We start from the raw sequence: 25,456 nt of genomic DNA, 5'->3' as shown, positions 1-25,456 counted from the left end.
ATCACCCCAGTGACTGAGGCTGAAGTATCTTGAGCGGAGATGGGTTCTGTTATTGGTCGTTGAATCGTTGTAGAGCAAAGACGCGTCGCGTATCCGTACCGTCAAAAGCTCACATGCAATTATGGTGCACGGAGCACATGTTGCATACGGGGTCGGAGGGGCTTACCGCGAACAGGGGGACACGGACCACAACGGAGGGGCACGGAGCAGTGGCTCTGTGGGCGGCAGACGTTAAGGTTGGACAAGGGGAGGAAGGCAGTCCGCAGGGACGCTGACAGGATCGGAATGCTTAGGTAGGCAAGGCGAGACGGCTACGGGTTATGGGTGCCCGATCCGACCATGCGTGCCGGCGGGGCCTAAGGTAGAGAAGAGGCCGGCGGCCAAGGCACCCATGGTACCCAGCCCGGAGCCTGCAAATGACGGGAGCAAGTTGCTTACAGTGGAGGCGTAAGGGTTGTTTTGTTGACGGCGACATGGACGGCAGGGTTCACGATGTTCTGGGACCGAGATGTGCCTTACCTAAGGTACGGAGTACGTTGCGTAAGCCTGTAAGGTAAGGTATCACACTTGAGATGGTTGGCATCAAACGTGCAAGCCCAGGGCGTGGGCAGCGAGAAAGACATGGGTAAACGGGCAGATTAGCAGCCAGCCAGCGGGGCTGTGGTCCCTCCCTGGCAGACGGCGGTCCTGGTCTGCGCGGTAAAGTCCCTGGAGCCTGAAGTATGTATGTAGAAAGGAATAGGTGCAGGATGCAGCGGCTGAGAGGCACGGTCGGGCCTACTTCCCGAACATGGCCGGTGGCGCTTCCGAGGGTCGGAGGGGTTGGCAGTTGCTTAGAAATTCAGATTTAAGGGTCCTTTCACAAGGACGCACACACTGAAGGATTGTAACAACTAACAAGCTGTGGCACGATGCGATGCCCAGACACGCCAGAGGAAACACGGCAAGGTTGACACCAGAAACCCGCGACCATGCCCAAACGAGACCAGCCGAGTCATGATGGACCCGGGTTCTCATCGTGAGCAACGAATAACGTGGTTGGGGGAAGTCGGGACTTGGGTAATTGGGATTGCTACTGTCGTGACCGTAGCGCGGGTATTGCATTTACCGCCGGTATTTAGTACCGAAACATTAATAATCTTCCACGAGCGATGCAAGCCACGGCGTAAGTGGACTCATTTGTGCGCACAAAACTTAGAATCTGTGTAATAACGTTTCGTCAGTGGAATGTTTCTAGAACTCAATCCAAGAGAGGCCGCATTGATTGACAGCGTCAGAATTTTCTTCTTACTGCTAGAGATTGAACAATACTCCGTACACGGCACAGCGACATGGAATACAAAACCAAAAACAGATGTCGATCAACTAAAAATGCGACTTGAAGACGTCAATTGCCAACAGCCCGAAAACGAGGGGCGTCGGAACACTGTCAGGCCAGAGATGCGCAATTGCCGCGGGGCTCTCAGAAGATTGGCCAAGCGATGATTCGTTCGCCAGCCATGGGTGAGTGATGACGGGTGGATGTGTGCATCAACAACAGTGGAGTGCGGACTGTGGAGAGGAGCTCAAGATCGAGTGCTCATGCTTCCCGGTCATGGTTCCGGGAGTTGGAAAGGGCGTGCTCGGAAAGAAGGCAGGTTATGAGGATACGGAAATTCGGAATGTCCTATTGCTGTGACTTGGCTGTAATGCCATTCCCGGTTCAATGTAGAAGCTTAGCATATGTTGACTGGAAACCTCGTAGGTGATTGGAGGATGGGACGTCAGATGGGGCACGTCCCCGTTCATCGGCGGGTGGGGGGCTGCACATTGCCCTTGCGGTACCGGGAACCTTCGGACCAAGGCAAAAATAGCGAGGCGCTGGCGGTATTCTGCACATGGGAATGGGTGAGGTGCTAATGATTCCGGTGTGATGTTTTTCCCTCTTGCGTGCGAGACTCAGTGGAAGTGGTGGGAGAGGACGTGGGCGTAGGTAATTACCAAGCGGCGTCGTGTGTGGGTGGAGGTTCCAGGCCTGGATGGCTAGCATATGCCTGGCCACTCACTCGAGTCTCAGTCCCAAGGAGTCAAGTCTCCCGTCGATGGAACTATCTCCAAGAGGAAGACAAGCGACCAGCCTGCAGCGGTACATAGGTACGCAGCAAGTAACGCAGATGCGTGGGGTGCGGCGTACCCTCTTGCAGGGAAATGAACAAGGCCGTCGGCCAATGGTCGGAGCCAACCAGCACCGCGGAGCACCCTTGGGGCATTGGGGCCCTTGGGGCCCTTGGGGGGCCCCTCCCTCGGGGGCACTGAAAGTCGCGCTGTCGGGTAAAGAAGTTGACTAATACTATCCACTCGGCCTGTGTCCGCAACCTGCCTCTCCGAACAAAGGCTTCATTCTCGCCCAATTTGACTCCTCTTCCCCCATCCCATCCACTCCTCTCCCTGAACCACCCAGCAGTCCAGCCAGAGACCGAGACGAACCTCGCACTCGACAACCTAGACAGGCAGACGACCGTTCAAGAGAACATCCGACCGACACCTTCGACCTCGACAGACCATCGCCAGGTCTCGTCTTACATCTACCCGATTCGACGCCAAATTTTGCCCCTCCATCGTCGCCGACTTCACTGCCGAGCAAAAGTTGGAATCGATCCCGGTCCACGAACCGCGCGCATTTAATTCAACTACGTTGGGGGCTTTACAACCAACGCGGCCACAACACCAACCCACTTAACGCCATCGCCGCCGTCCTCGACTCGACCTCAGGGACCCAGTCTTTTACAACCACAAAACAAATCGACACCCTCGTCTCGGAGTCGATTTGACGGAGCCCTTTTGCTCTTCTGCCTCTCTGTTCTTTGGTTCCAACACCGCCGGCTTCGTACCCGAGAGCCTTCACCGGCCGAGCGACATGTCGCCTTACACAAGCACTGGAGGCGGGCGCGCGCCCAATGTGTCTCGCTACCTGCGTGACTTGAACACCGTCAAGGAGCCCGGTTCCGCCGAGGAGAACTTCACCTTCGAGGACGATCTCGCCATGTTCACAAACACTCAGTTTTTCGACTTCGAGACTGGCCAGCACACCGACTACCAGGCACCGCCCAAGAAGGCCGAGACCGCTACCGTTGCTGAGCCCCAGGCTCCATCCAGCGCCGTCACCGAAGAATTGACCTCTCCCATTGGCGACTTTGGCAATGTCGACTTTTCTCTGCCAGGTAAGAAGATGCTTTCTTCTTGTTTACTTGGGATTTGGTGTACTTCGTCCTTTTTATTCATGTTGAGCCGTATGGGCTTGTGTGGGATTTGGTATGGATTTTTGGTTGTCCATCAAAAGTTCTGACCCAGTCACATCACATCGCCATTCTCACTCATCATCACCATGCTCATCACTCACACCTGACTTTTTTACTTCAACCATCTGCCACGTTACAGACAGCCATGGGCACAATCACCTTAGTATCGGGCGAATGGGAAACGGACGACGATTCACACCGTTCATACATGAGTCAAGTGGCCCCTCTGAACTTTAACCTCCCAGTTCTCATCAGCGATCAGCTCAACTTTCTCTCAGGGTCGCAGCCAAGCGCATGCGACCGCCTTATCACCAGCCTTTCGAACCCGTCCTTTCTTACCCCACCCTGTTCATGCGCAGTCCATGTTTCATTCGGATGTCTTGATTGGGAGAAGCTGCCTGCTCTTATGCAGGTTGCCGGCGTGCGGTGTTGAGGGAGAGCCGCGACTCCAGATTGGAGCTTACAAATTGCCGGGGGATGGTGCAATATCCCGTGACTTTTCGTCATTCATCCTAGCAGGGATGCTTCGACCATCTGGGCAGCCGCCATCCGACACCGATTAAGCAAGTGCTATGGTTGATGGTCTTGTATCTCCAACATTTAGACTCGTCGATGCGGTTGTTCTTTCGATCAAGCGCTATCCGCCCCGTCTTTCCCCTCATTCCACCGTCTCGACGACGCCACGATGCCAGGAACTGATAACTCCTGCCTTGAATCATCCATCTGACCATGAACAATGACAGGCGAATTCAACTTTCACGATTTCACCAACCCCTACCCTGCCTCGGGCGTCCCGCCCTTCGCCGAAGGCCTGGGTAACCTTCAACCTCTCCAGCCTAACCCGCAACCCACCTACGCACCGCCTCCTGTATCTCAGCAGCACAACCACCACTATGCTGCTCCCACGCCTTCTGCCGCCGAGACCAGAACTCCTGAGTCCTTGAACGGAGTCAGCAGGCCCGGCCACAGCTTCGAGGAGCAGTCTCGCGTTGCCGCAGAGGAGGATAAGCGCAGGAGAAACACCGCCGCCAGCGCCAGGTTCCGCATCAAGAAGAAGCAGCGTGAGCAGGCTCTCGAGAAGAGCGCCAAGGAGATGTCGGACAAGGTCTCGGCTTTGGAGCAGCGTATCAACCTTCTCGAAACCGAGAACCGCTGGCTCAAGAACCTCGTCATGGAGAAGAACGAGGGCAGCGAGGACATTGCTTCTATGCTCAAGGAATTCCAGAACAAGCAAACCAAGACGACCGCGACATCTTCGGACTCTCTCAAGGCTGAGGAGGCAAAGTAGAAATGGGAAAACTTTGTCAATATTCGGAGGAGGCACTATACTTCCTCCGAATGACGCCTGTATGCAATGCGTTTCATGTTCAAGACGTTGGAATTTATTCTGGCACCAAATGGAGTTTGATACCGTGGAGGGATGAAGAGACATACTGTGGGATGGGAGTCGTGATAGGGGGGATTGGAGGGGAGATGAACGGGCGGTACTATTGAGCGGCTTGTTTTTACTGATTGGCAACATGTGATGAGATGTTTACATGTATGTATACCTGCACGAACTCATGATCTGGGACGTGATAGAGTATATCACAGCAATGAATTATACGGATGGGTTTATCGACCCTAAAGCTATTGACTAAAGTCAACTCTAAATTATTCTTTGTTCAACCAAAACTCCTAAAGCCCTTGTTCCCTCCCCCAGCGTGTGTGCTCAGGATAGAGTCAGGTTAGAAGGTCTCAACATCTCGCAACTCGAAGGCGTGCTCCCGCGGTCCCCATCAGGTAGAGTTCAACCACCCCAAGCCAGCACAGGCATCCCCTGGCCTCACCTGCTCTTATGCCCATGGATGGATCGGGAGAGAAAGAGCCGCTGCTCGGCTCTACGTTCGTGTTCACTGGTGACCCCCGCGCCTCTCCACTTCACCGCCGACATGCCCCATTGACAAGAAAAGAGTAAGAACTGATGGCCAAGTACGCCACAGACTCGCGGGCCCTTGTCTAGGGCCCAGAGTCAGTCTTGAGGAGGTACGTAGCGCCATGTCTCGCCCATGGGAGGTTTAGTAGGTAGGCTGGAACGGGGATCCGAACATTCGCGGCTTGTTACAGGTACGGTGACCCCATCTGTCCCATGGATCGGACTCTAGACTCCAGTCTCCAGAGAACGATGAAAAACTCGGAACTCGCTAATCCATAACGATATGCCCTCTCCGGAATGTGGTGGGCTGGGTTCAGAGAGAGTAAGACGGATCATAAGGCATGGGATAGGACAGAGCGAGGGCTGACGATGGCGAAACGGAAAATCCTGTCTGTCTAGGCCCAAGGGGCGGGCGCGGCGTGGGCGGCCGGGCTCAGAACCAGGTTGGAGGACGAGGACGGCACGGTAGAACAAGACGGGATGCAGACTTTTTGGGTCGAATGGAGACGATTCATTTCTTTGGTGCTGGTAACTGTGCAGTGGTTTTACGCAACCACTCGGCCTTACCATCTGAACCCTCGTCGATACTCTAACGGAGTCAAGGGGGGGAGTCGGGGGAGAGATGGAGATCCTCTTGCTATTGGGAACTACCATAGCACATCCACTTAATCATACAATATCTTTGACAAACTCTTTCCAGGCCTTCTCACGAGTCTCTCCGAATGAGATGAGTCTCACCGAGAGGTACTTCGTGACAGTCGTGGGTGAAGAGACAGAAAAAAAGGGGGGAGTGTCTCTAAGGTGAGTTTTTTTCTGTCTCTCTTCCCAATCCTCACTTTCCAGCCTCGGCCCCGTTCTTCTCCTTCTCCCCCCTGAGCGTAGCAAGTCGAAGCTGGTTCCTCTTACCCAAGATCCTCAGCGTGTTGCGCCTCTCAATTTCCGTCATCTCGCCCCAGTTGCTGATTCGCGACATGGTACCGTCCTGGTTGACGACCAGGGGGCCGAGGTGGTCCAGCCTGGTCGAGGCGTCGCCGCCGCTCATGTCCAGCGTGACGGTGTTGCTTCCGCTGCTGCTGCTGACGCCCTTGTTATTGTTGTCTCCTCCTCCCACTCCTCCTCCCGCGGAGTTCCCGCCAACAGCAGAAGACGTCCCGTAGCCCTCGGGCAGCGGCGGCAAAGCCAGGGGTCCATCCCGCCGCTGAGCACCAGCGAGGCCCTGATCGTCGCCCTGGGAGTGAGGCTGGCACTGGCTAGAGTCGGCGCCACTGGTGTTGGGACTGGCCTCCGCGGGGGCGTTTGATGTCGTTTTTTTAGGGGCCGGTGACGTGCTTTCCGTGGGGTGGTGCTCTCGGTGGCTACCGGTACCATCGCCGCCGTTCAGTTTCCTCTCTTCTTCACCCTCACCTTGTCCTGCAGCCGACCACATTGTCGTAGACTGAGGTCCCGATGATGTGCTCATCCTGCTTTTGAACGTCAACCTCCTCGTCGACGTCGTCGCGGTGGCGATGATGGCGGCGGCCAGCGCGGGTGACGGTCCGAATGATTGGCGGGTTGAGAGTCGGAGAGGCGCGTATAGACGTGGGATGTAGCCGAACGGTGGTCTCATTTGGGTAATGTCTTGCGTAAATGGTTTCGTTTCTGGTATGGTAATTGTAGCGAGGGTTTGAGCCTTTGAAAACCGAGGTTGGGGGGCGTTCGAAATTTGGGAGGGTTCGTTGGTGAGTTGTGGTGAGTTTATTGACGATATTCAAAGTGAGAATGAGGTGGGTCCCCCGCTCGGCGTTGGAGTTGCCAAAAGTATCTGCTAGTAATTTCCAGACCCGGTCGACCTTCTTCCTTCTCTTTTGTCCTGTTTAATCATTCAAACAGTCCAAACCACCAAATTGCATGGTAAAATCGTCTGCCGCTCTATGCATTCTTTTCTCTATCGCTATTACCGTACTAGCTCGTAGTAGCTGGCATTTTTCTAAGCCAAAATTTTTTTGGCTTGAAATATGGTGGTAAAGAATGTGAGTGAGAATACATCAGCCGTGTGTTATTCTGTCATACACTTGCGGGCGTACCGGCCTACACATCGTAACTTGGTCACACCCCCCCACGCACACAGACGAATATTGCAATTTGGCTACGTTTCATTGAAAGGAAACATTTTGTCTATGTTTATTACTTTATTTTTCACTGAAGGGGAAGGTGGTACATGAACCTCTTCCGATGGCGTGAGCCATACCACCTCCGTCTAGGGCTTATGGCCCGCCTCTAACAAAGACCTAATTCAGAAAGCCTTCCGTTGGGTATCAGGTATTGGCTTGAGCCATAAACTGCCCTCGTGAGAGGGCCTGGAAACTGATTCTATCCTCCTAAACGCCATTGATGCCCGAAATCACTAACAAAGGAGAGAAAGGCATGCAGCTGGCCATTCTTAGCGACGGCTTTCGCCACTTGTACGACGACGGTCGAGACGTCTGACCACCGCACCGAGAACGACCTTGAGGATATTGTCTGCCGTGAGCACGCCGCGGGTACCGTTCTCCCAGGTAACAGTGTCAACCATGTCTCGAAGATCGCCATCGCATCTGCCGACGAGGTCGTCGTCGAGCTCTCGGAGCGCCTCGCGGGCACCAGGCTCATTTCCAACCTGGAAGAATTGCACGCCGACCTGATGCATGGGAGCGTCGAGCTTGTCGAGCTTCTTGGCTGCATAGAGGATGGTGGCCTCGACGTCATCGGAGGGGGCGCCGTCAGTGATGACAATGAGGTTGATGGGCTTGACGCTCTCGATGTCGTTCTTCTTGGTCTCGAGGAGCTGAAGATAAGGCTTGAGGATGGCCAGGAGGCGCTGGCCCGTAGGCGTGCAGCCGCGAGGACGAACCGACGTGAAGATGCCCTCGACCGTATCGGCACGACGAATGCCGTAGTAGCCACCCGCGGCTTTACCCTCACGAGGATTTCCACCTGCCTGGGTCTTGTGGTTGAGGAAGTAGAGGTCAACTCCGTCCTCGTCATGCGATGTGCAGATCGGGGCGATGTTGCGGATTACACCCTGGACCTCAGGCCATGAGCGGCCGGACATGGACCCCGAATCGTCAATAACAAAGATGATGTCGAATGAGGAAAGGAATGCGTAGGGGTCCTCTGGGGTCGAAACGCTCATGCCGGTGCTTGACATGATGGAACCGGCGTTGGATGGGGCTGGCGAGGGGCTTCTAACAGGTCCGCCATTGCTTCCCAGGTAGCCATTCTCTGATGGAGAAGGTGGTGTTACCGAGTAAGCTGGAGGAGCATGGTCGGGGGCTGAAGGCTTATTAGCGCTTTTGGTCTGAGACGGAGGAGTAACGATGGTGTAGGGGTAAAGACTCACGATGGGCGGGTTTGACTGCAGGGCTTGAAAAGGGGTTGTTGCTGCCGGGTGTCGTCATGTTCGACTGGGATGCCTGCTTGGACTTGCGAGAAGATGATGACTTGCGGCCAAGCTTCTGCTTGAAGGCCCCGAAGATAGACATGCTGATCTCGGGTTTCTCGCTGGCGGAGTAAGGGTTTGTGGAGGAGAAAGAATCGCCGAGGTAAGGCATTGTGAAGGAGGATTGCTGCTGCCGCAGTGAAGTTGATATAAATGTCAGAGTGGGGCTGGAGCCGTCGGGGAAGGCGATGTATGTGGCTGTTCTTTCTCGAAGGAAAGTTTGCGGTAAAACAGAAAGCTCCGAAAGTTTGACTTGATGGGAAATGCTACTCAATCAATAATATGGGCCACAAAGGTGTAATATCAAGTTGTCAGGTGAGTTGATACTGCTCAAGTCTTTGTTGTTGTTGTTACTGTCAATGGTATGGGTTTCAAGGGTATGCTGAGTTACTTCAGACCAGTCATCTTATATTGGTTCTACTCATCGCCTCTCATCAAAGCTCTCAGAGCCTTGACAAAGTAATCTGCCTGGTCATTCTGCCTGAGTCTGAAGTTGAATTATCGCTCTGACTAGTTTGTCTTTGAGAGATTATGATCTTTGAGCCTCCCCGGGGGCATTGCTCGTGACCGGTGAGGGGCTTATTGGGTGAAGTCACAAACGCAGTCTGATTGGCCAGGAGGCTCGCCGCAGCCACATAGGCTTTTTTTGCACCGCCATGCACCGCCTTCTCCTTGGTGCTCAGGCTTGAAGAAAGTGCGCCTGATAGCCAACACGTGGTTCGCCGCTTTGGAAAAATGGAGGAACTGAGTCCCTGGATGCCTCGGATCTGAACAATGCCAAACATGAAGCGTCATAATTTGTCCACCCGGGTTTCTGGGATCGCATCGTGGCTTGGCGGGGAAAGAGAGGACAACGAATCACGTGATCCTATTGACTGTTTTTGGCCGGCCTGCATCTTCGGCCGTCTTCCGTCTCTCCCAGGGGCCGCGACGAACGGGGTCAAGGTGACGCTAAGGTCTCGGTACACGGGACCCAGCGAACTATGTCCTCGCCGTCGCCGGTTTCGTGAGTCTCTGTCACTGCCGTTCTCGATTCTCGAGGTGATGAATGCTGGGGTTATGCTCTCCCCCAGATGCGTCATGGCTGATTGTCCATGCGCCCATATGAGGTGGCTCAATCTGTTGGTCGTAGGTAACCAAATGATTCTGCTGGTTGGCTTCTTCAGATATTTCCATTGCTCTCTGGCCTAGAAAACCTATCAAATTCGATGATCGGGTGCGCCGGCCCACGACGACAACACAAACGCCCTGAATGTCCCGGCAAGTCACGTTCGGGACCCGCCCTAGGTTGCCAGGCTTATCTTACATGGTTGGGCCGGGCGTTCAGCAACGCAGAAAGCTGTGCAATATCCACTTTGTGTGCCGTTGATGACTTGATACTCACGATAAATCGAGATATCCTGCCCCTTGCTAGACTCTGGAGAAGGTCTGGCGAGGGCCGATTTCCCCCCCAGAAGTTAGGCCTTCGCGGCCCTCAATCCGGGACGGGAGACGGCTACCTGCAGTGATTGGGCACGAATCGCATTCGCAACTGGGTACGGGGCAGGCCGTGATGCGGAGATCCGCTTTGGAGCAGGACACTGACTCTAGACACCGCTTTTTTTACGTACTGTCGTGGTACCAACCCGAATCGTTGACGTTGGCGAGGGAGAACGAGGGGCAGAGGAGGGGCAACTTTCGGGCACAGAAACGCGCTGGCGTTGCGTTTCTCGATAAGAAGTGCCCTTGCGAAACATTGTAATGTCGTCTGCGCTGCGTTCACTCTCATCACCGAACCTGCCCCTAATGACAGATCGACGATTCAGGACTCGTTTGGTTCTGGCCTGAAGACGGCACAAGCGGCACGGATTCGGCGCGGACTAGACTGAGACTGGCTCTGGCTGTAGACCCAAACACTGTTTGCTGTTACTATCCTTTCAGGACCTGTTTTTGACCCCCGTCGCCCTGCGAGACTCGGTAACCATCCGCTCAACTTCGTCAAGTGACAGTCCCACGTTCATCTTCAAGAAGGAAGAAATCGGTTCCCCGGCCTATCAGCGTCGCTATCGCATTCTGAAATCTCCACACCTGGAAGAGCCTGCATAGGAGCTGCATTCTTGACCTGCAGGGATTCCCAAGCCAACGTCAGGACCCAAGTGCCGGTGAAGAGAAGCCTTCCAGCTCATAGCTTCCCCGTATAAGACGTTTTTTGTGCCCCTCGCTGCCTCACCTTGAAAAGGTGAACAGCCCTTTCTGCCCCCTTTTGTTTTTAGCTTCACCCTTCCCGCACCTGCACTCTTCCCTCCTCACCTTCCCCAGATTTTGCTCCAGCCAGGTGATATCGGAGAAACCTCTTTCACCGACCATTAAACTCTTTCCCCCCTTTCAATCGCAGCTCCCAGTACGCAGCTGCTAACATCTCCTACCGTCACTTCCACAACAAAGCCCACACACATTCGTCAGCTGCGTGCAATAAGGCAATATGTTCAGCAATCGCAAGTTCTCCATCAACCGGCACACCGGTGTGCCCAAGCCAAGACGCTTCAGTGTCGGCGAGGTTGGAGGCAATGGTAAGAACGAAAACCTCCCTTTCCTCCTTTCTATACAAATTCCATTCAGTCGTCCAAGCAATACCTATCTGCTCGACTTGTCGTGGCTTCAACCAAGTTATACAGATACGCACAAAGGATGGGAGAAAAGCTTGTTGTCGAGCTCTAGTGTTGAGTGCGGGGTAGGAGCTGAGCAGAGTTGCCCCTCGTTCTCCACACAACTCCAACTCAAGCTCGATGTCATTCTTGGCTTTCTGATCGGCGCCATTGGCCATGATAACTTCACCTCAAGAAAAAACTAATGCTGACATATTCCATCAGAGGTCCAGTCAAAGACTCACAGACAGTTCCGTAATGCCCACGAAGGCCACCAGCCCCACGCCGGTCTCGATGCTAGCCGTGCCTCCACCGGTGTCGTTTGGTGTACTGAGCGTGCCTCCGAGTACGGTTTTCTCGAGGAGCCCGATGCTTGGGCCAACTTGGGCCAGGGTGCCCCCGAAGTTGAGGATGATATTGCTGGCTGCTTTCCCCGTCCCACCACTATCGATATCTCCATGGCTGGTCGCGAGTATGGCCCTACAGCCGGTATCAGAGAACTCCGCGAGGCTGTTGCCAACCTCTACAACGTAATGCACCGCGAGGGCAAGGATAGCAAGTACACTTGGGAGAACGTCGCAATCGTCCCTGGTGGTCGCGCCGGTCTGATTCGTATCGCTGCCGTTCTCGGGAACTCTTACCTCTCTTTCTTCTTACCCGATTACACGGCGTACAACGAGATGCTGTCTCTCTTCAAGAACGTATGTCTCTATTTCTGAGTTTGAAGCATGAAAGAATGTACAGCATCTGACACTGAGTATTTAGTTCTCCGCCATCCCTGTCCCTCTCGCCGAGGAGGATGGCTACCACATCCACCCTGACCGCATCGCTGAGGAGATCTCCCGTGGTTCTTCTGTCATTCTGACCTCGAACCCCCGCAACCCCACCGGCCGTGTCGTTGCCAACCCCGAGTTGGCCGAGATCCAGGATATTTGCCGTGGCCGCGCCACCTTCGTCAGCGACGAGTTCTACTCCGGCTACAACTATACGAGCAACTGTGACGGCAGTACCATCTCTGCTGCTGAGAACGTCGAGGACGTCGATGAGGACGATGTTCTCATTATCGACGGCTTGACCAAGCGCTTCAGACTGCCCGGCTGGCGTGTTGCGTGGATCCTTGGTCCCAAGGGTATGTGATTGATATCTATAAATTTAATGAACCACTTGCTAACATGGCTTGCAGAATACATCAAGGCGTGAGTTTTTCCTCCACATGTGTACCCAATGGTGGCCATGAGATTGGAACGGTGGACCGAGACACTGACACAACTTTAGCATTGGCTCTTGCGGCAGCTACCTTGACGGTGGTGCCAACCACCCCTTCCAGGAGGCGGCAATCCCCATGCTTGACCCTACTCTCGTCAAGACGGAGATGATCTCCTTGCAAAAGCACTTCCGCGTAAGTCGATTGAGCGAGCGGCTTCGAGTTTGAAATTTCCTAATAAAGTGAGTAGGACAAGCGTGACTACGTCGTTCGCAGACTCCGCGAAATGGGATTCATCATTAAATACGTCCCCGACTCCACTTTCTACCTGTAAGTTGCTGTCGTTGAAAGAGACAAGGTCAAGCGCCAAGACTGACATCCACCAGCTGGCTCAACCTTGAGGGTCTTCCTGAGGCCATTGCCGACGGTCTCAACTTCTTCCAGGCCTGTCTTGAGGAGAAGGTCATCGTCGTGCCTGGTATCTTCTTCGACCTGAACCCCTCCAGACGCCGTGATCTCTTCGACAGCCCTTGCCACCACTTCGTCCGTTTCTCCTACGGCCCCAAGATGGAGACCCTGAAGAAGGGATGCGACGGTATTGAGCGTGTCGTTAACAAGTTCCGCAAGTCGTCTGACTAGACGTTATAGAGTGGTTCCTAGGATAGAGGATTGGATGGAGTTGGAAACGGACGACTCACGACGGATGAAGATTGAATACCCTAGTCTTCATTGCTTGAACGTATACACGAAGACGGCACAGTTGATGCCGAACAGACCAATACGCCAGTAGAGCGTGTTACAATGAATGAATTATCGCAACATACAAAAATTTGTCTCAGATTGCTAGTGATTTGATAGCTGGGGTGAAAACCAAATCTCCATGTCGCTTACTTTGAAATGCAGCATTGTAGTGCGATAAACCTACTACGGCAGCGATAGTCACAATGTTGAAGCTCTGCATAGTTCACTCACGCAGAGAGAGGCCTTACTCACTTTTACCTTGTCACCATCATTTCGAGAACCAAGGTTTTTACAAGACTTTTACGATTTTTTTTGGTACTTTTCTATCGCCAATTTTTTCTGAGCCAGATCCAGTCCCTCGGCCGCAACACATCTTTCCTCGAAATTTAGCTAGAAAACTTCAGTGACCAGTGTAGCTAGCCAAGGGAATCCCCCCTGGAAACAAAAAGCAAAGAAAGAAAAAAGCAAATGATTTTTTTGGTGATTTTGTTGATTTTTGTCGCAACTGCCAATCCCGAACCCAATTTCTGCGTATCCATTCCCAATTTTCCGAGATGTTCCAAAGGTCTCTCGCAAGTTGGTTCCAATGGAGCTGAAGGAGTCGGGGGCGCATGTCCAAATACTCCAACATGTTCAGAGGGAGAAGAAGTCCAAGTTGTGAATTCCCAAAGATCATTAAGGCTTTTTGTCGTCTTCTTTGGTCTCATGGACCGCGTTCAGTGCTGTACTGGTGACGGTGGCACTGTTCTCTTCGTGTTGAGAACCTTGCCTGTTGGTGGCACTGCTTTCTCAGTGTCGGTGAGAGCCTTGCTGATAATAGTGATGGTGACGATGATGGCTCTGTATGAAAGCTCTCGAAAGGCAACTTTGGCGGAGTTGAGAGTACCGCTCTTGTTTGGTCTTTTCATGATTGCTGTTGGAGAGCTTTAGGAAGAAACCGGGAGAAAGCAGAATCGCAAACGTGTCGTGAGTCGTAAGTCGTACAGCAGCTTCCTCGTTATATAGAGAAAGCTTCATTGGTGAAGAAAGCACGCAGAGTGAAATGCAGCGAAGTTGGTCTGGCGTAAAGCCACCGACTACTTCATGCAGATGACGTGAGCGCTGGTGATTGAGGCAACTGAGATGGAAGTACCCGTATCATTGCGGACGGTGATGACGGGGGTAACCACAAGCTGCACGCGCCAATGCTCAGCCTGGAGAAGCTGCGGACCAATGTTGGGCGCGATTCCAACCATGGTTCCAGTGTTGAAGCGCGCTCCGTATCGGGAAAGCGGAACTCGAAAGTCCATCGCGAGGTAAACATCTTCGCCGAGATGGACCATGCCTTCTCGCACATCTGGCAAAGCGCCTCGTCGGCCCTCTCGAGGTCGGGACCGCCTTCAGACTCGGGCAGCAAGAGCGGCGAGAGCATCTCGCGGAGCTCAGCCTGGAAGTACTCGATCCGGTGGTTGCGGTAGGCGTCGTAGCGCTCATGGTTGATGCAAGAGTTAACCAGGGACGCAACTCGATCAATACACAGCTGAAGAGCACCACCTTGACCCGCTGTTTAAGTTAGTCATATTCTTGCATTGAGAGACGTGTCAGATACAACTTACCAGGGAGATTGTTCATCTCGTGGCGAATCTCACGCAGCTGGCGATCAGCATCAACAGAGAAACCCTCCCAGGCCTCGAAAGTGAAGATCCGATTGATAAGAAGATCGATCATGGTACGAGAGATGAGACAAGCACGGCTCATGGGGTCGTTCATGTGCTGACGAATGTAAGACCACGCCTGCTGCTCGCTGAAGGGAGCATAGAGCTTCATCATGTAACGAAGGATGGCAACATCGTTGGAGCGCGACAGAATGCTAAGGTCAACGTTCGAGGCAAACTGGAGCACCTAGCCCCGCGCGAGACCCCAAACGCCCTCAAGAGCACGAGCATAGCGCTCATTGTCGCCGCCTTCATCCTCACTGAAGCCGTTGCCGGGAGCCAATGGACTGGTGACTGCATGGCTGGGGCCATGGCCACCCTGGCCAAAGGGACCGGGACTGAAAGCTCCTTGCTGACGGATGTTAGCCGTATGGTGGCTGTTGCCGGACGAGTTGGGGCCGTGGCTACGAGTGCGCTGTGGAACCATCGAGTAGTCGTTGCTGTAGCCCATGTGGCTCGAGCCCATGCCGTACTGGGAACCATGGGAGATTTGACGTCCCGAAGGAACCAGAGGAGGCGGGCGAGGAAAGCCACCACCGGGTCCTTCAAAGTTGCCGTAATGACCAGCGGAGCGAGTAGTCGGGCTGCGGAAAGGAGTGCTGCCTCCGTTGAAGTTGTGGCGAGAACCAGCATTGGATCCTGAGCCGTAGCTCATGTTGTAGGACGTATCATTGTGGAAGCCACTGTTGTCTGCGTTGCCATACATGCCCGGGTGGAACTCAGGAGCATTGGGACGGAACGAGCCGCGGTGGCCCATGGCAGTGCCAGGGCGGGACGGCATGTTGAACCGGCCTCGATGGTTACTGGGTCCCTCAAAGCCATTGGACTGCTGATATCCGCCGCTGAAACCGTTCTGAATGTCTCGAGTTTGCGAGTAAGAACCGGTATATTGAGTAGGGGTGCCGCTAGACGCGCGCGTCCAACCCGCGGAAGATATGGTGTGGTTGTCACCAGACCGACGGCCAGGGCCATACATGCCCGGGAAAGAAGTGGAAGGGGCATTATGAGCAGGTGGAAAGCCCGGAATGTTCTGCTGGTGGTAGAACGGCTGCAGAGCATTGTCCAAGGTGGGGATCATCTCATGTGATTCCGAACCAGGGGCACGACGTGCATCCTGAGACTGCTGAAGCCGCTTAGCCGACTGAGGGTGGTTCTCCTTCTCAAGCGCGGCGATGCTCTCGGTACTGAGGATGGCAATGGCCTTGGAAGAGTTCTCACGCTCTCCGTGCATCCAGCGGGAGCTAGGGCGGTCCATGAAGTCCTTGAGAGTCTGTTGTGGTGTCATTAGCAATTTCCCATAAACGAGAATCATGGAAACGAACCTGAAGCAACTCGGCAACGATCTGCTCTCTGTCTCCATTCTCTTCATCATTGCGAGGATCGAGGCGGGCCAAGAACTCGAGAACCGTGTTCTTGTGGTTCTCCTGCTCCACGTGGTAGCGCGCAAGACGATCCTCCAACTCCTCGTACTTGCGGTGAATCTCAGCAACATCGCGCTTGAGCTGCTCACGTTCCTCGGAAATGATGCTAGCCTCCAGTTTATTGGAACAAAGAACCTTGTCGTTGTACTCGAGATCGATTTTGATATCTGCGACCTCATTGACAGCCTGGCGAAGAATGTCGTTAACCTTTTGCGAGTACACCTGGAGGCCATCGCAAAGGTCGTTGGCAATGTTGGCCGGAATGCCAGGAGTGCGGCGGATCGCCTGCTGAGTGGTCATAATTCCGGCTTGAACTTGCCGAGCGGGAATCCAAGCGGGCTTTCATCTCAAAGTCAGCAATTTGGTCCGGAGCAACAAACAAAAGCCAAAACAGTGAGAACCAAAGAAGAAAGGCGAAGATGGAAACTGGGAGATGAGAAGCCTGGCTCAAGGTGAAAGAAGGCCCCAATCGAGGCACAATGTGACTTACATGGTCTCTGGCCAGCTCGGAGCGGCGACTCTCCCGGAGAGGGCCAGCCAAAGGTCCGTCAATATGACAGTGAGTAGCCATCTTCGCGATAATCTTGTTCGTCTTTGTGAGTTCAGAAGTTGGCTTGAGCTTTGTTTTGTCCTCGACGGGGGCAGGATGCTGTTGAATTCGTCGAGTGTCGTTGTTCAAGGAACCCGGGGTATGATGACCGGGAGTCTTGGCGCTGGGGGTACCTTCGAAGTCACGAATAGATGTAGAAGACGGCAGCGGGCCAGATCGATGTCCAAGGGTGTTTGGCTGTACTGCAGAACGCCCAGTTGGAGTTGCCAATGCCGTTCTCTCAGAGGGAAATGATGCCTTTCCTGTTGAGAAGTGCGGCGGATGCTGACTGATAGTACGACTTGGTTTCTGGTTGCTTTCCTGATCCTGACTCTTGGTGGAAGTGAGGTTTGTCGGCTGAAACTTCGGTGGCTGAGGCAACTGGTAACTCTTGTGGTTGAGCTGCGAGTTTTGGTTAGAAAGATCGGCCGCAAAGACATCAGAAGGTGATCCAGCATTGCGGACGGTGCTGTCAGAAGACGAGCTAGGAGTCGTCCGGAATGGCTCGCGTGTCGCAGCGAACTGGGGCGAATGCTCGGCGAGACAAACGCCTCCGCGCCCAGCCCGAGAGCGAGCGCTACCTGAGTCGGCCATCTTGACCACGCGAGACGGATTGAATTGGGAAGTGTGGGCGTGTAGGATGTAGTATGAAACGAAAGGTAGTGTGGAAGTATGTGGAAATACTCGAGGAATATTTCTGGACTGGTGATGGGAGGGTGAAGAGGCTGGGTGATGCAGAAGCGCCGGAAGTCTTGAAGGTGGGAAGTAGAAGTAATGGAAGGTTTGTAGGTGATACAACAAAGAAGGGTGAAAAAAAAGTCGATATCTTCCGAGAAGGCAGGTGCAGCCCACACTAGTCCCTTAAGGAGGCGCACCCGGGAAATCTTCAGGAGAATACGCACAGAAATGGGCAAGGTGAAGTGGAAGGTGAGCTCGGTGAGATCACTGGATCTATGCACCGTGTCAAACACCCACCCGCCAACCCATTTGGGTTGGTCTGTAAGTGAGCTAAAACCATTTGACACTGGAAGATTGGGGGAGGGAATGAGGCTATACGAATGAGTGAACAATGTGCAGATCCTACCCCTCGACACTTGTCTTCGTGGCCCCAGAGGGGAGAGGATATTGGCTCCCGCGGTCACCACAGCGACTCGAGCCACACAGCCTTGCTATGTGACTTTCGTCGCAGTAAGAAAGAAGGAGAGCAAACAAAACAGGCGCGGGAAGAAGGGGAGTATCAGTGGTTGATGAGAAATGCTACATACCGAGATAGCAAAATTAATAAACTCGACGGTATCGTCGGATGTTGAAGCAGGTGCGTGCCCTTTTTCTGGAGTATCGTTGAAGCTATGGAGCCAGTGATCTGCAAAGAATTGAGCAAGTCAAGCAAACTTGTCGACTCGTTCGGGCTGTATGTTGTTTCTCTCGTAAGCTGGATCTCGAGAGGGAAGAGAGAAGTGAAAGCTTACCAAAGGGGTCGTCGATGAAGGACAATAATCTTGTTCCAGCGCTGTCACGGTGATCTCAGGGAGAAGCCTTGGTGTCCAGAGGCAAGCTCAAAATCTGTTGAGAGGCGCAAGAGCTGTGTCGTCGTCTTCTGAAGCTCCTTGAAGAGCCAGCGATATTGTCGGGCCGAAAAGCCTGGGAATAGTTGGTCAGTGAACCGCGAAAGAGAAGAAATGTGATGAGAAGACGATGGAGAACTCGATGGGAGTAGAAGTGACAGCCCTTACCTTGTTGACGTTACTCTATTGCTGTCTGTTGAGAGTGAAGGCTAAATTCGACCAAGCAGGCATCCAGACGGAACCTTTTGGAGCCGCAAGCTGGATGTGTGGATTTGAACGGAAGGAATTTCGAGAGTGTTTTCGTGATGGAATTCGAGGAGTAAGGTTGAGAGAAATATGGCGAGATAAGTATGGGTGAGAGTAGAGATGGATGGGCGTAGATGAATTGGAAGGAAGAAGTTTGGGAAAAAGGATGGTGAGGTGGGCAAAGCAAGAGGAGAAGAGAGGCAAGAAAAGTCTTCAGGTAACCTCAGAAAGGCGAGAGCACGGGAGGAACAGACTTTGTTCATGCCCTCTGGAGCGTGAGGAGACTACGGGGATGAAGTTATTTCAGGCCTATTCAAGAGGGCGAGAGCTTACGAGACGAACCTTGACCAGTTCTGAAAAGGGCGAGAGTATAGGATGAACTGAATTCATGTACCACCAGGAGGGGGAGGGAGACAAGTGAGATGACACTCTACCATATGTCCCCAAAGAGCGAGAGCTCAGGGGCAAGATATTCAACATGTCTTTAGAAAGGCGAGAGCCGAGGGGAAGAGATTTCATAAAGCCTCAAAAGGGCGAGAGCACGGGGGACAGTTGGTTTTCCTTCTCAACATGATATTCTTACCGGAAGAGGCGGGAGGAAGTTGTTAGCTCTCGCTGTTTTCAGGGGTTGGTGTATGTTCGTCGGCAGGCAGATTTCAATGAGAAGACAGTTGATGAGAGCAGCTTAGCTCAAGTTATGAAGCATGAATGTGGAAAGACGAGAGGGCTGTTCAAATACTGCCAAATGACCTTGTGTAATCTAAGGCTTCTAGATGTTCTAACGGAGACGCCTTGTGATGATTGATTTCATGTGAAGTCGTCGGTTTAAATGCTAAAGAACGATGAGATGTGCGACGAGACAACAATGCCACTTCAGACAGAAAGAAACTCACAGGACTACTGGTACCAATGATAAGATTCTGTTTGGCTTTGGAAGGCAGTGAGAGTGAATCAAGAGTAATAAGGAAAGTATTCCTTATCACAAGCAATAAGATGGGGGATACTGTTATAATAGCGAGTGTTCTCACACTTCCTAGAATCCAGTCAAGGCAGATGGCCTCGGTAGAGGGGGCATCTTGCAAAGCACAATGATGGGTACATGACCTGGCGATCTTTCACGCGTAAATGAAGCAGAAGCAGCCTGTTTAGCTGTGGTTGATAATTGTGACATTGGTATGATTGCTTAATGTCCGATGAAAGCCCTTACGTGTCTGGTGATCAAGGAGAAAGTGAAGAACAAAAGAGGAGAAAAAGGTAAGAACTAGTAGACTTTTGCAAGAGCCAGGCTGCTCATGCCCATGGGCTTGAGCAAAGAAGGTAGCTGCCATAGGACCGCTAGATGATAAAGAAGAGAAAAGAGCCCAAGATCTTGAGCAGCATGTGGCCAGAAGCCAAAAAGCTGGGAAATTGGGACCCTTCTAATCGCACTCAGGAGCACTACTCGTTCGAGCACAAACTGGTCTGGCAGGACCAGAGGTCGTTGTGGAGGACCAGGCTAATATGTAGGATGAGATAGATAGGCTGAAAGAAGATATAGTCCCAGAGAACTCGATGGGGCCCACCACTAAGCCGCCGTGGTGAACAGTGACCGTGTACGCTCTCGCTCACGGAGTTATGAACATAGTTGCCAGTTATATAGCCTCACAGCCAGCCCAATGGCCAATTTGAATAACTTTAAAAATTAACGTGTCCGGGGGGCAAGTGAGACGACAACGATGAGGCCACCTGCGACTAGTCATCGCGCCAGTTCATCAAAGATCAAGCAGCATTTGCTAAGAACAATTTTAGTACCTAATGTGGTGCATAAACTACAGCTTCCTTTGTTCCTTACCCAGACGCCGTTTCGGCAACCTGTTATTCGCTCCGCATGTAATGGAGGACTTGGAAGGGAACAACCTAAGGTACAAATATCAGCCAGAAAAAAGTGGCGATCGAAATGTGTAATCAAAGCTTTTTCTGCAGAGAATCAGTGCGATGTCAACCTGCTCTCCAGTGATGTTGGGGTAGGTAGGCCTTGGTGTCTGATGTGACAAAGACTTGGCAGGACGCGAACGGCGGCCTCAGGCGACTCAACGGTGCAAGTCTCGCGGTCGTCTGGGCTCGATCTAATCAGCGAGGTTTGGAGGACGATAGCATCAGCCTAGCAATCTTGTGAGCGAAGGTAGAGTGACGTGATATGTTAGATCTTACTTTAGGGGGGTCCTAGACGAGTAGTTTCGGGGCCATGGATTAGCTTTCAGATCGCTCGTGTGCGAGAGAACAAACTGCTGTAGACGGCATCTACAACAGGTGACGCGTCGATCATCCTGCCTCCAAAGTAACGACCGTTGAGGCCTCTGATGGCGTTCTCGCCACCTTGGACCTTGTCGAACTTGAGGTAAATGTCGCCCTTGGAGTTCGGATCGACGGAGATGTGTACGACGCGGCCGTATTTGGTTTCTGCTTCCTGTCGAACGTCATCCTCCAGTTCCTTGACCCATTCTTCTCCCTCTTCCCTAAAAGATTGTTAGCATTGTATAAAAAGAGGGTGGGAGATAATGGGCAACGTACTCTTCAGGGTCAAACATGTTGTGCAGGACGACGCATCGGCTGGCCATGTTCACGTTGACCGGCAGAGGCTTGGTCTCGGTCTTGGGCTTCAACACCTGTCGCTCATCTACTCCGTTGGAAGCATCATCAGTCCTGGCAAGTTTTCTCATCAGGGCATCACGGCTGTAGTTGTTAAAGTTGACACCGGCGACATCTGTGTCATCAAGGGCGCTGGCACCGCCAGACTTTTCGCTGTCTCTTCCACCCGCGCGATCGAATGCCGATGTCTGGGGGCCTCGGCCACCCGCACCAGAGAATGCAGAGCCTTGGAACTGTGGGTTTTGGCCAGGAAATCTCTGCAAGATGTTGGCAGTGCTCTCAGGGGTAAACTTATCGTTTCCGAGGCCGACGCGAATCGGGCGACCAGCGAGATCGAAGCCGTTCATCTTTTCAAGGGCCTCCCTGGCTTGGCTGGCTTCGCGGTATCTACAAACTATTAGTTAGTATTGCCCTTGAGATTCAGTAGAAGAGGACCAGAACGTACTGCACGAATCCATAGCCTCGGCTGCGTCCATTGTCGTCCTTCTGGAGTTGGACAAACTCAAGTTCGCCGAAAGGCTCAAAGACAGCCTGTAAATCCTGCTCGGTGACGTTGAAGTGAATGTTGCCCACGTAGAGGCGATGGAAGGGGATCGAGTTCGGGTGGGCGTTGGTGGTCTCGGAGTTGCGAACCTGTCGGTTCTTCTCGGCCTCTGTGAGCTGGACGATGATAGGGATACCTAACAATTTCTGTCCGGTAAGTTGAAGCGCTTGAGTGACTGAATCCTCGTTTTTGAATTCAACATAACCGACTCTGTACATGTGGTTAGCAACTCTCCAGCTAAAGTCAGGTTGGTTGAACTTCAACTTACCCCTTGGATCTTTGGCTAATGCGATCTTTGACAATCTGAGCCTCGTTGACGGGGCCGACCTTCTCGAAGAATGCCTTTAGGTCGCGGGTGCGAAGACGGGCGGCGAGCTGCTGGACAAAGACAGTGCGGCGATCGCGTTCATCTTCAGTAAGTTGTGGTGTTGCCTCACGCTTGGAAGTTTCCTGACGGTCGTCGTCCCTAGACCGGCGATGGTCCCCAGAGTAGCGATCTGAGCGATCGCGGCGTTCGCGATAGTCATCGCGTGATGAGCGGTAAGAGCGGTGGGGTGACCGAGATCGCGAGCGGGCTCGTCCGCCTCTATAGTAATCACCATCTCCTCTGTGACGACGTGAGCGACGGCGATCATCATCGCGGCTTTTGCTTCTCCGCCTACTCTTGTGGCTACCAGCGTCGCTCCGAGGGGTTGATGTCTTGATGTCGTCCGGGGTTCCACGTCGGCTGCGTGTCGTGCTACGGTCGCGGCGGTCGCGGTCGCGGCGCTCATGGTCTCGACGACGACTATCATAGTCCCTGTCACGGCTTCCATCGCGGCCGCGATCGCGCTCCTTACGTTCGGAACGGTCGCCATTGGTGCGTTCTTCGACGTCGTGTGTCTTCGTCTCGGTAGAGCTTTTTGCGGTGGCGTCAAGCAACGCCTCGACGTCTAGGCCCGACATCTTGCGCTGATTTCAGTGCGAAAGAGACGAGGAAGGGAGAGTCGACGCTGTTCTTTCGCTTCTGCTGTCTATGATTTTTCGAGATGGCAGGTTTTATCGCGGTGTGGGTGTAGAGGGGAAGAGCGAGGTGATTCGTGGGATGGAGAGGTTGGCGCAGTCACACGAAAGCGTCCGACAGAAATCTTGGGCCAGGCGAGACAGTGAATCGGGCTAGGGACAGCCCAAGCGCTGAACAGGACCTGCTAGGTAGCCAAGCGAATCTGGAAGGTGGCCACTGACGGTAGCAATCAGAAAGAGCGTGTCTTACGTAATAACAGTGCTGACTCAGACGGGCATGTTCCGCGTATCAGGTAGCATCGTACCTTCCCACGCTACCTAACCTTGAGGTATGCTCTACAACTAAGAAATACCGATGAACCATACGTCCATCTGAGCCATGAGGAATAGACCTTCCTCATCCCGAGGAAATCATGCTAACACGTGACCATTGGTCGCATACCTTTTCCCAAACTCGAAGCTAAGGATGGAGCATTGCAAAATGTCAAACTGACTTCAACCTGGAGGCCCGACCAGACCCCCTCTACGATTGCCCGTGAACACGTTTGCTGCAACGGTTCGCCGTTCAGATGCGCCCATGGCGTCCGGAAAGCTACTCCATTTGTTTCTCCATCAAGCTATGATCCTCGCCATGAGCAATCATCAAACCCATCACCTTTTACAGTCATGATTGGGCGGGAAACGAACGTGCTGTCTAGTCATTTTATGGCATAATCTCGGTGTGTGGTATCATTCAAAATACTCTGTACTAAACCAGCCTGTCATGAGAACATGACGGCTCTTCCCGGCCGCATCATAGCTGGCCGGGGCGCTGTAATACGCAAGGCTCATTCAAGCCATCTCCTCAGAACGCCCATGAAATGACCCCCATTACAGCGTTAAAGTAAAGCCCTGAAAGCGTATATACATTGTGGGACACGTAAGGGTGAAATTGAGCAAACTTGCTCTGTTCGGTATTAGGAATAGGCCCCAGAAGTCGTCATCATGACATTGTGTATGTTGCGGTCGTGTGCGGTGGTCGGGTGGAATTAGTTGGCCTTCACAATGGGAGGAAGTTCGGTGCCAAAGATGCTGTCCCAGAACCGGCTGGTGACTCCGAAGCCGAGCTCGTAGTCGAGGAAGTGGTGCTGAAGGTGGTATTTCTTGAGCTCCTTGTACCACAGAGGGAGGTTCTGGTGATGCAGGAAGTAGTGCGTCAAGTCGTAGCAAATGTAGCCGAAAATGCCTCCGCAGTAGACGGCCGTGGCAGCGTGCCAGCTGTAAGAGAATACCCAGTGCGCGAGCTTGTAGAACGGCGTGGCGAGAACAACGAACAAGGTGGGAGGCATGACCAGGCGATACTTGTCCATGGGCAGGTAGTGGTGGATGCCATGGAGGAGGAAGTGCGCAGTGATGCCAACACGGTTGTCAGGAAGCCACCTAATCCAACGTATTAGTCCAATGGCCTCTCACGTTAGATCAAGTTGCAGGAAAACTTACTTGTCGAGATGGAACAAGAATCGGTGCAGGACGTATTCGATTAAGCTCCAGAGGAAAAATCCAAAGCCCCAGTAGCAGACCTCCTGGAAGGTGCTGTCCATGCCTTCTCTAGCCAGATAGGTGCCGTAGGCGACGGGCGGAAGCCATGCAAGCGGGACAACCCACCAAGGTGTCTTTGACAGAGGCTCCAAGAAGTTGCCAAACAGAGGCGCAGATTCGCCGCCCTTGTAGTGGCGAGGACGGTGGACTTGATCAAGGTAGAATTCCTTGCTAAAGCCGCCGAACCAAATCTGAGGGAACAACGGGCGGCTCAAGTCGAGGAACTTATGCTTCTTATAGTCGCTTGTGTAATCCGTCTCCTTGCTCAGATCCTCCTCGCTGGCCATACCGGTTCGGGGGTGGACCCAACGTTCACCGTCCCAAAGCTCGCCGTGCTCGTTCATCTGGACGCCCTCGGCTTCGTCAGTCTTCTCGACGGTGCCGTTCGCCTTGCCGTTTCCATTCGCATGTCCATTCGATTTGCCATTTGCTGCGCCATTGACCTTGCGAAGGCCGTCGACGGCCTTCTGGTTAATGACAAAGCCAACCAGGGAGTCATCCAAAACCTCATATGCGGCCTCGGAGTGAGGGTGAGAGGTTGGGTCCTTTAGAATGGCGTCAATGTCCTTGCCAGCGTAGTCGTAGACGAGATCGGCTCCACCGGGATGGTCTTGGGCGAAGTCGGTCACATCATATACATTGGAACCGATGGTAACGTAGCAAGACTTCTTGGAGTTGTGAGCCTCGACCTCGGCGCGAGTGAAGGTAGGGAGAGTTCGCGCCGGCATATTGGTGGTTGCTTGACGATTGATTCGCGGCGATACGTAAACGGCAGAGAAGGGACTTTCGGAAGTACTACTGTTGTCGCTGAGGGTTCCTAGTGCCCGGGTCCAAGGTGGACGAAATAGGAGTCGAAAGACAACGAAGGGAGTGGACGAGTAGAAAAAATCGCAGCAGAAGTCGCAGTCGCAGGCCCTAGCGAAGGAGAGGGAAAGGTGAAGGTTGGAGGAAGAAGTGGCACGGAGGGAAG

At 53.2% G+C, this 25,456-nt stretch overlaps 12 protein-coding genes across 12 annotated transcripts; 3 read left to right on the top strand and 9 right to left on the bottom strand.

Annotated features, from left to right (window-relative positions):
- Nucleotides 1–318: 318 nt before the first annotated feature.
- CTAM01_02503 (uncharacterized protein) lies at nucleotides 319–781 on the bottom strand (the record flags this gene model as incomplete). The annotated part of the gene is made up of 2 exons (XM_060518541.1): nucleotides 319–434; nucleotides 529–781. Coding segments are annotated over 2 exons (369 nt in total), but the record flags the coding sequence as incomplete, so codon positions are not given.
- A 921-nt stretch (nucleotides 782–1,702) lies between these two features.
- On the bottom strand, nucleotides 1,703–2,029 carry CTAM01_02502 (uncharacterized protein; the record flags this gene model as incomplete). Its single annotated transcript, XM_060518540.1, has 1 exon — nucleotides 1,703–2,029. One exon carries the CDS (start codon nucleotides 2,027–2,029, stop codon nucleotides 1,703–1,705), a length of 327 nt encoding a protein of 108 aa, XP_060387173.1.
- An 867-nt stretch (nucleotides 2,030–2,896) lies between these two features.
- On the top strand, nucleotides 2,897–4,566 carry CTAM01_02501 (basic region leucine zipper; the record flags this gene model as incomplete). The annotated part of the gene is made up of 2 exons (XM_060518539.1): nucleotides 2,897–3,200; nucleotides 4,022–4,566. The coding sequence occupies 2 exons, from the start codon at nucleotides 2,897–2,899 to the stop codon at nucleotides 4,564–4,566; spliced, it is 849 nt and encodes a 282-aa protein (XP_060387172.1).
- Nucleotides 4,567–5,015: 449 nt separating this feature from the next.
- On the bottom strand, nucleotides 5,016–5,123 carry CTAM01_02500 (uncharacterized protein; the record flags this gene model as incomplete). The annotated part of the gene is made up of 1 exon (XM_060518538.1): nucleotides 5,016–5,123. The coding sequence occupies one exon, from the start codon at nucleotides 5,121–5,123 to the stop codon at nucleotides 5,016–5,018; it is 108 nt and encodes a 35-aa protein (XP_060387171.1).
- Nucleotides 5,124–6,025: 902 nt separating this feature from the next.
- CTAM01_02499 (uncharacterized protein) lies at nucleotides 6,026–6,799 on the bottom strand (the record flags this gene model as incomplete). The annotated part of the gene is made up of 1 exon (XM_060518537.1): nucleotides 6,026–6,799. The coding sequence occupies one exon, from the start codon at nucleotides 6,797–6,799 to the stop codon at nucleotides 6,026–6,028; it is 774 nt and encodes a 257-aa protein (XP_060387170.1).
- Nucleotides 6,800–7,612: 813 nt separating this feature from the next.
- Nucleotides 7,613–8,762, bottom strand: CTAM01_02498 (uncharacterized protein; the record flags this gene model as incomplete). The annotated part of the gene is made up of 2 exons (XM_060518536.1): nucleotides 7,613–8,484; nucleotides 8,552–8,762. The coding sequence occupies 2 exons, from the start codon at nucleotides 8,760–8,762 to the stop codon at nucleotides 7,613–7,615; spliced, it is 1,083 nt and encodes a 360-aa protein (XP_060387169.1).
- Nucleotides 8,763–11,111: 2,349 nt separating this feature from the next.
- CTAM01_02497 (aminotransferase class I and II) lies at nucleotides 11,112–13,117 on the top strand (the record flags this gene model as incomplete). Its single annotated transcript, XM_060518535.1, has 6 exons — nucleotides 11,112–11,199; nucleotides 11,500–11,975; nucleotides 12,040–12,407; nucleotides 12,550–12,673; nucleotides 12,729–12,808; nucleotides 12,865–13,117. 6 exons carry the CDS (start codon nucleotides 11,112–11,114, stop codon nucleotides 13,115–13,117), a joined length of 1,389 nt encoding a protein of 462 aa, XP_060387168.1.
- A 570-nt stretch (nucleotides 13,118–13,687) lies between these two features.
- CTAM01_02496 (uncharacterized protein) lies at nucleotides 13,688–14,149 on the top strand (the record flags this gene model as incomplete). Its single annotated transcript, XM_060518534.1, has 1 exon — nucleotides 13,688–14,149. The coding sequence occupies one exon, from the start codon at nucleotides 13,688–13,690 to the stop codon at nucleotides 14,147–14,149; it is 462 nt and encodes a 153-aa protein (XP_060387167.1).
- A 151-nt stretch (nucleotides 14,150–14,300) lies between these two features.
- On the bottom strand, nucleotides 14,301–15,028 carry CTAM01_02495 (uncharacterized protein; the record flags this gene model as incomplete). Its single annotated transcript, XM_060518533.1, has 2 exons — nucleotides 14,301–14,761; nucleotides 14,815–15,028. 2 exons carry the CDS (start codon nucleotides 15,026–15,028, stop codon nucleotides 14,301–14,303), a joined length of 675 nt encoding a protein of 224 aa, XP_060387166.1.
- A 72-nt stretch (nucleotides 15,029–15,100) lies between these two features.
- On the bottom strand, nucleotides 15,101–17,517 carry CTAM01_02494 (uncharacterized protein; the record flags this gene model as incomplete). Its single annotated transcript, XM_060518532.1, has 3 exons — nucleotides 15,101–16,183; nucleotides 16,236–16,673; nucleotides 16,825–17,517. The coding sequence occupies 3 exons, from the start codon at nucleotides 17,515–17,517 to the stop codon at nucleotides 15,101–15,103; spliced, it is 2,214 nt and encodes a 737-aa protein (XP_060387165.1).
- A 3,453-nt stretch (nucleotides 17,518–20,970) lies between these two features.
- On the bottom strand, nucleotides 20,971–22,851 carry CTAM01_02493 (CC1-like family splicing factor; the record flags this gene model as incomplete). Its single annotated transcript, XM_060518531.1, has 4 exons — nucleotides 20,971–21,229; nucleotides 21,285–21,749; nucleotides 21,808–22,116; nucleotides 22,175–22,851. The coding sequence occupies 4 exons, from the start codon at nucleotides 22,849–22,851 to the stop codon at nucleotides 20,971–20,973; spliced, it is 1,710 nt and encodes a 569-aa protein (XP_060387164.1).
- A 1,085-nt stretch (nucleotides 22,852–23,936) lies between these two features.
- Nucleotides 23,937–25,214, bottom strand: CTAM01_02492 (cytochrome b5-like Heme/Steroid binding domain-containing protein; the record flags this gene model as incomplete). The annotated part of the gene is made up of 2 exons (XM_060518530.1): nucleotides 23,937–24,327; nucleotides 24,388–25,214. 2 exons carry the CDS (start codon nucleotides 25,212–25,214, stop codon nucleotides 23,937–23,939), a joined length of 1,218 nt encoding a protein of 405 aa, XP_060387163.1.
- Nucleotides 25,215–25,456: the final 242 nt, after the last annotated feature.

The sequence above is a fragment of the Colletotrichum tamarilloi genome (assembly GCF_030869305.1).
Source record: "Colletotrichum tamarilloi strain Tom-12 chromosome Unknown Scaffold_5.1, whole genome shotgun sequence".
NCBI lineage: Eukaryota > Fungi > Ascomycota > Sordariomycetes > Glomerellales > Glomerellaceae > Colletotrichum > Colletotrichum tamarilloi.
The sequence above is the reverse complement of the archived record's forward strand: the minus strand, read 5'-3'. Positions and strand labels throughout refer to the sequence as shown.